At 37.0% G+C, this 7,921-nt stretch overlaps 1 protein-coding gene across 1 annotated transcript in view; it reads left to right on the top strand.

The window, feature by feature from the left end:
- The window catches only part of LOC120433593 (microtubule-associated protein futsch-like), a 33,916-nt gene extending 29,746 nt beyond the window's left edge, over window positions 1-4,170 (top strand). The window contains exon 12 of the mRNA XM_039600065.1: window positions 2,771-4,170. Coding sequence (XP_039455999.1) covers window positions 2,771-2,799 — 29 coding nt within the window. The 3' untranslated portion in view covers window positions 2,800-4,170. The remainder of the gene's footprint in view (window positions 1-2,770) is intronic.
- Window positions 4,171-7,921: the final 3,751 nt, after the last annotated feature.

The following is a 7,921-nucleotide window of genomic DNA, read 5'->3' as shown; positions in this document are numbered from 1 at the left end:
GTTCCCTGATGACGTGAGAGAAGAGGACGGGTCTCCCACCACTCCTACACAGACAGGTATAGAAGAAAAAAAACAATAACCTTTTTCCCTCCAGGTACAGAAAGACTACAATTTGAAAAAGACATATATAAAATAATGAGCAATTTTTTTTTTCTAAAAACAAAAATGATTGAGATGGCATAGGTGACCTTACATATTTATATATTTAAAGATTCAATAATTTCTTTTATAGGCATGTTAGCAATGCCTTTGTAAGCATTTCAATATAATAAATCAGAGTATTTCTATTTAAAAAAACTTTTGAAAAGCAGCAAAGGCACGCCTAATACCAATAAGCCTGCTCTGCCTCAAAAGCCATCTAAAAAGACAACTGATGTAAATCCACTAGGAGAAGACAAAGTCTCTGAGTGTGGTCATTTGAAAGAACACAGTGGAGCTACAGAGTCTAATCTTCAATCATCCCCTGCTTCTGAAAAGCCAGGTTTGAAATTATACCATGTTAGCTAGATTTAGAATAGTCACAGGAATAAACAGTAAGCAAGACAAAGCCAGATGAGCTTTTGAACTTCATCTTTTGAAACATGAGCATATATATTTGTACATGTACATTTTTACGGTCATATGTTTGCTAATTAGTCCTAAATAAAAAATAAGCATAATCACCTCCTTCTTACTTAAAGCAGCCACATATGCATTATTCATTAACTTATAAAAGTTTAAGCTAATTGTTATAAAGATCCAGACTGTTTAGTGCACCATCTTGTGCACATGTTTAGTTCTGGTGCAAAGGTCAGCATTTTAATATCAGTGTGTGTGGGGACTGACTTGTATTTGAAGTCACCCTCGACTGGCAGTTTAAGGAACTGCAGTTTTTGGCACCTGGTTTCAATTATTTAATACTGGTAGTTTCCTTCTACTAAATGGGGAATGGAAGAAGGAAACTTCTATAGGGCTTTTCTACTCTATCTGAGCACTCAAAGCTCGTTACACAACTTAGCTTATTAACAAATTTACACAAGCAGTTTTTAGTCTGCTGTTTCTGTGTAAGTGCTTTTTATCTAACATTCACACACAGAAACAGCATTTGGTGACTGTTAAAATGAACTTTGTATAAACTTGTAAAAGCTGCATTTTCAGCTCCTTGTCTGGGTGCTGTGCCTTCCCTTCCCCATGTTGGTTCCTGTGGTTCAGTGTGGGGTGCAGATCTGTGGGGTCTTCTCCTTCCCCCTTTGGTCCTCTCTTTTATGCCCTGGCTCATGTAGATTCTCACCACTGCTCTCATCACTCTCGTCTTTCATGTAGGTGCTTGCTATTGCTATTGCTATTGCTTTGACTTGCAACCATCATTAATTTTAATTTCTACATAGTGATGCTATTTATAATCATTGATGGATGGTATAATGTTGCTACAAGTGTATTTTTCTCTTTGAAATTCATTCAGGTATCATATTTGTTGTCAGCTTGTGTATTTCACTTGTTAAAATAGTAGGCCTGGATATTGCTTGGCCCTGGAAAATTTATGACTCATTGCAGTTAGATTGTATGTAATAAATGTGTAAAATAACAGGAAAATTTCTGGAAGCTCATTGCCCAGACTGTCCAGTTTTTTGTTGTTGTTGTTGTTTTGTTCTTTTTAACTGTAGTAATAAAAAAAACAGACATTTTTATAGTAGAAAGTTACAAAGCCATAGCACAAAATAGGCTTTCTTGCCAGTGGTCATTTTTGGGAACAACAACAAATAAAACAACTGACCTATTTCAAGATTTATCATGTCTAATGTTTCTTTATGTGCTTCTGAGTATGGCTGATCATGGTAGTATAATAACCTGCACAAAAATGAACAAGCTTAAAAACAAACAAAGAAACAAACAAAAACAGGGCTTTCAGTATTAAGGCTGCAAAATTAATGTCAGCTGTCAGATTTATGCTGAGGTTCTTTCATGCTTTCTCTGTGAATTCTTGTACTGTTAAACACTTATTTTAAACACTTTCACTTCATTAGAGCAACACCATACAAAGTGAATCAATGCAAGTAACTAATGGGAGGAGCATTTATAGTTAACCTGTAAAATATATCCTGACCTGTAGAGTTTGTCTGTTTATGGTTTAGTGTAGGGAGAGTGTAACATCATTAGATGAAACACTCAAATTTGTTTTATGTGTGCTTAGCGCTGTGATGCAAAGTACAAAGTGTGTGGCAGTAGGGCTGTCCTTTATTGTTTGTACTTAACGCTCAGGTATTTCCTCATAATTGTAGTAGAGAAACATTAGCATAGACCCAAGCAATTGGTTATATATTATACATATAATGATATTTTCTAGTTCATAACTGGATTAATACACAAATTAAAAATTGGAAGAGAGCAAAATTTAGTTGACTTTTATTTTGATTATCCATTTTAATGCAGTCTGAGGCTTTCTTGAAAACAGGTTTTTTTTTTTTTTTTTTTTTTTTTTTTGTTGGCTATGACCATTTTGATTAAATGTCTACTTAGTAGGACTAGTTTATTTTAACTGCAAAATATTTTTCCCCTGTTAAAGATTTATTTTTATGACAGGACAGTAGATCAGAGAGGAAAGGAGGGTCAGAGTGCTGAGAGAATGGCAAATGTCCCAGGTCTGAATCAAACTCAGGCCCAGCAGCTTTTTGGCATATGGGTCACCTGCTCAACAAACTGAGCTATACTGGTGTCTTTGACTACAAGTTATTAACAGACTAGTGCACTTTCATTGCTAATTGTTTTTTCCTCTTTCTACTGTTTATTTCAGACCTGGACGAAAAAAGAGAAAAAAATTAGTGTCTGCTCCTGAAAATGGGCCTCTCCATTTGCTGCAGAGCCGCTTTCAACTTTGACCCCAGCCAAGGAGGGCATCTAACAATGATGCTGGGGAACATGTGGATGATTCCAACTCAAAAAAGGCTATGGGACAACCTAATGAGGAAAATGTTGAGAAATCATCAGGCTCAGGGGAAGGAAATTAATTGAATGTCATAAATGAGAAAAAATGGTAAACTATCATTCCTGAACAGAAAACTGCAGATACATGAGCACAAAAAGACAGGACAAAAAGAAATAGAAGACAATCAGCAAGAAAAGGATGAACAAGTTTCTGATCATATCAGGTGGTAGAGGTGATGAAAGCAAAGACTTCTGCCTCGGGACAAGGTAATAGTAACTGTAACCCTGTAGCAACAGAGCCCGATCATCAAAAAAAGGCAAAACTAATGAACGCCTTTCTAAAGTTTCTGATGCAGCATGTGCAGTCCTAGTAGCATTGTGTCATTTACATACAATTTTCTCAAAGAACTGTCTTTTCACAAATTTTAGCCTTTCTCTCTCGGTTCAGTTGAACTTTCAGACAGACTGAACTTGCAATGCTATATTCACCCCGCATACATGTTAAAAGAGCAAAACATTATTTTACTCATTCAAGTGAGTGCTTCCATTTGCTTATAAGAGATCCCTTTACGGTGATTGAGTGTGTACCCATGATTCAAATCATTCATCCACAGGGTACACTCACATGTAATCCAGGCATAAAACACACGGGTGAGGCAGATAAAGGTGAAACTACAAAGGATAATAGTAAAGTCCACCGTGAGGCCTAGAAGAAGAAAAAACAGGGCGGAAAAGCCTTAGTGGAGATAAAGGCTTTCAAAAGAAAAGTGAACCTGTTGATTGCAATCCAGAAGGAAACAGATCTCAAAAGTGTAATTGTAAGATTTTTATAAAGATCCAGTATACAGTTGAAAAGAGTGTAGATGTCCCTCAGTCTGAGCCAGAACAAAGGCAAACAATTATTTGCTCAGAGAGGCCAGAAAAACAGACAGATTAACGGTAGGAGACACTGAAAACAAAAGCAGACAATTATATCAGAGACTTAAGACCAGAGGTCACCATTCATTTTATTTTTTCAAAGTAGATAAGATATCAAAGACCTCCTATGAATCAGAAAATACTATTATGCTAACAAAACAGCTTCTAAAAATACCACAGAGTTAGTCATCTTACAGACCACTGCAGAGGGCTGGTCTGAAATTATGCAACAGAAATAACATGGAATAATGTATTCTTGTGTATCTTGGCACTTCTAGTTAGTGAATGTGTTTGTTTGACAACTACATGTAAATATATTCTTTTTTAAATGATGATAAAAATGATGATGATGATGATACAGTATGTTCTAAAGTATTGTAAAAGCTCCAGTTTTATGTGTATGTGTTAGGGGGAAATTTCATTCAAACAAAAAGATGCACTATCACACTCTTATACAGTACAGTTTTACTGTGACAAGATTAAATAAAATTATAAAAGAAAAATGATATTTGTTTATGCATATCTGTAAGAAAACGAAGTCATAATGTCGATTTGTCTGCATCATATCTACGATCAAAAGGTTCTTTAGAGTATTTTTATGCAAAACACTTTTGCAATAACAACTGAAATTTCTATTAACTTATGATATAATTGCTATCTTTCATTAATTAATTGAAAATTAAGTTAGAATGGTGCTGTAGCACTTTGGTTTTCTTGTTCTGCTCTTTTTGTATTAACTTTGTTCCGTTTCTTTCAGTTTTTCACAAAAGGTGACTGAATCTGACTTTGTTGTACATATATGTGCTATACAGGCCTATTGACATAACCTGAGTGAAGTAAACTTTTAAAAAAAAATTGCGTCCGTGTTTGTCAAGTTGAGACTGTAGATATATAACCTACCCTCATGTATTGCGTCAGTTGATATAAATTGTAAAACTATTGTTCTGTCAATAGGTGGCAGTGTTTATCAGCTGTTACAGCCATTGGTTGATTTTTTCTGAGAAATTATTCATTTTTAGACTTCAGTATTGAGATGGTTGAAGGACATTTGTTTCTCTAAAGGCAGGAAAACATAAACTGAGAAACATACAACAATGAAATATTGATTTTCAGAAATGTATTTAATATCATTTTTTAAATATTCAAACATTCAGATGTGTGGTTGAGTTCAGGGTAGTGTACCTGTGAAGTGTTGCATAAATGCATTGTGAAGACCTGCATGAATCCAGACTGATGTTGAAAGGATGTCTTTCACAGCTTATCAGTGAAATAGACAGTTTCATCACCTTTTGCAAATAAAGGCCTGCATAGCTAAAGGTGAATTCAGCGAGGAGCAGGTCAGTGACACGAGAAGCATAACCATCAGGCTATCTAAACTGCTCAGTGATGCAAATACATGAAAGGCAGGTTCGACCCACTGCTGGATGACAAGCTGGTGTAGATTTCTAAGGGCACTGCGTGGGCCATGTGAGAAAGTCATTCATGATTAGTTTAACCTCTGAGTCACACAGAAGTCTGTGATCTGCTACCATGTGACCCGTGGGTTCATGGCACAAGCGGAGAATGAACGCTATCATATTTCTACGGCTATAACAAAAAGCAGGGGAATATTAGAGGATTGAATTATTTGTTGGCGCTGGTCTCTGCCTCTCCGAACGAGTTCAACTGAGATGCTGTGTCGATGGCAGCAGGAGCACGGACTCTCGCATCCTGCCTCATAATCTTCTAGTGGAGTTGCTTTGGGTTTTTTTTTCATATTAACAGTCTTTGTTTGTAGGAATTGATTCTCAGTATTGATTGTTACAGCAGAAGGGCATTTTGAGGTTTTCCTGTATTTTGAAAAATGGTATGTCAACCTATTATAATGTACAACTGGCCGAGGCATGCCCTTTATTGTGAGAAGGGGTCGTTCTCTGTGTCACTTCATATAGCGAGATTATGCTGGAGTGTGATAGTGCCTGCATAGACACTGGCCCAATTACACTTTCCCCTTGGATTGTTTATGTCCTTTTGGCCTTGTTGCAGTAAGAGAGAGTGAGAAAAAAAGAAGAACAGGCTACCCTCCAGAACTGCTTTTTATACCAGGTTGATTAGCATGCCGGGTTGTTTAAATTGCCTCCTGGAGGGCTGACGTGAAATCGAACAATATCCTCTGGCTTTAGAGACTAGCCCCAGAGCTTCTCATTTATTTTTATGCAGAGTTAGGACAGAGCCTTGGCACTGCTCCACTGAGGAGGCTGAGCCCAGGGAGGCCAGGTCTGGGTAGATCAGGACAAATCAATTAATATCAGCTCAGTAAAAGTTCTTGGCTCTCTCTCTGGGCCATACTTTACTGTGACACTGCAACCTGGGCGCCACTGTAATGATGTGGCTAAATTGTTAAGTGAAGCTGAGACATAATAATGAAATAATATCCTGTTCTTGCCTATCTCTATAAAAGGCCTCTGTTAAGGCTTGATTTGTCTTCAGACCCTCCGCTGTTCCAGGATTAATACCAAAGCCAAAGCATTGTTTTTCACTGTTATTATTATACTTCATCATACAGGCTTTTCCTCTTGGGTGAGGATGTTTATGACTGTACTTGGCAGAATTCAACCTCTATGCTTTACTAACATTTGGTCATCATGTAAAATTCAAGCGTGCCCAAGGCAAAAGGATTATTATACCCACGGCAGTAAGCACACAGTGGAAACACTCATTAATATCCTACTTACATACCTATAAGGGCTACAAATGGGAGAGATAAAATAAGTGCAAGGTAGAAGAATGAAACTTGTTTGGTTGTCCTCCCTGAACCAAAAATGATCTCAGTAGTAAGGAATAATTCCCGTAACTTTATCTTGGTGTCTCTTAATGAATGAGGCCTTTCTGTGTGATTGGGTGTGGGTGTGGGGGGGGGGTTAGGGATTGGACATACAGATCATAGAGATTTGTGAAGGTTTAACGTTGTCATTATGCCACTAATAAAGAATTTAATTTAACAATGCTATCTACTGTTTGCTTTTCTCTGAACAGCACAAACAGATTATCGATGTATTACTGTTGACTTTAATAATCAAAATAAATTGCTGTTAGACCTGCAGGGTCAGTGAAGGTGTGCATGGTAGCAGCGTCATGGTGGATTCCTTCACACATCTGTTACACTTAAAAATAATCCTTTTTTTTCTTAGAGCAAGCCCTTATGGTCTGGCTAGACTTTGAAGCACTTTTTGTACACGCACACTTTCACTGTCATAGATCTTCCCAATTATTTGCCTTCTGGTGCATCCATCCATCTGTTTTCTTCTTTGCTTATCCAGTTGAGAGTTGTGGGAAGCTGGAACCGACTCCAAATCTATAGTGAAATCAGATAGTTAGCATTTTCTTCAATGCTTTTTTTATGGTTCCTTTGGATAATTTGCTTTTGAAACATGTCTCGTTTATACGGTATGAAGAGTATGTCTTTTGTCAACCATTTAAAAGCATTAATTTAAATAGCAGTGTTGGTTTGGGTGAAGAAATCACAAACTGCATGTGACAGTTTGACTGAACCATCATGACTTTTCATCTGTTACACAGGTACCCAAAAACTAGACCTAAATATTAGCACACACACAAAAACTGGAGCACAGACTTCCTGGATGGTCTGTTTGTGTAGTTACCACACAACAGGTCTTATTACTTGTAAGAAAATTACATTAAAAATGCTCCAGCAACACAAACAAGGTCAAAGGGTGAGTTGTGGCAGACAGCTGGTAGCAAATTTAGTGCCTACCTGTCACATAAAGCAGGAAAACATAAAATAATGCATAACTTCAAGCCTTATTAAAATGTAAAACTATTGCTACAAAGAACAGTAGCTTTTGGCTAGGTCAGTATTTTAGCATTAGCGTTTATGGGGACTGGCTTGTTCTGAAGTCACCCTCAAGTGGTAGATTAAAGAAATCGGCACACCCTGATTTGATTTAGTCAGTTAAATATAAACTTTCAGCTTCACTTCCATACTATTGTTTAAAAGTTCCTTAAAAAACATATTACCACCAGCCTAAGCTTCGTGTTTGGTCCTGATCAGCAGATGAATATTTATAGTGGTGAAGATGGGAAAGATTAGGCGTTCAAAACA

Source organism: Oreochromis aureus, linkage group 16, assembly GCF_013358895.1.
Source record: "Oreochromis aureus strain Israel breed Guangdong linkage group 16, ZZ_aureus, whole genome shotgun sequence".
In the NCBI taxonomy this organism is placed as follows: domain Eukaryota; kingdom Metazoa; phylum Chordata; class Actinopteri; order Cichliformes; family Cichlidae; genus Oreochromis; species Oreochromis aureus.
Note: the sequence above shows the minus strand (reverse complement) of the source record. Positions and strands in the feature narration are given on the sequence as shown.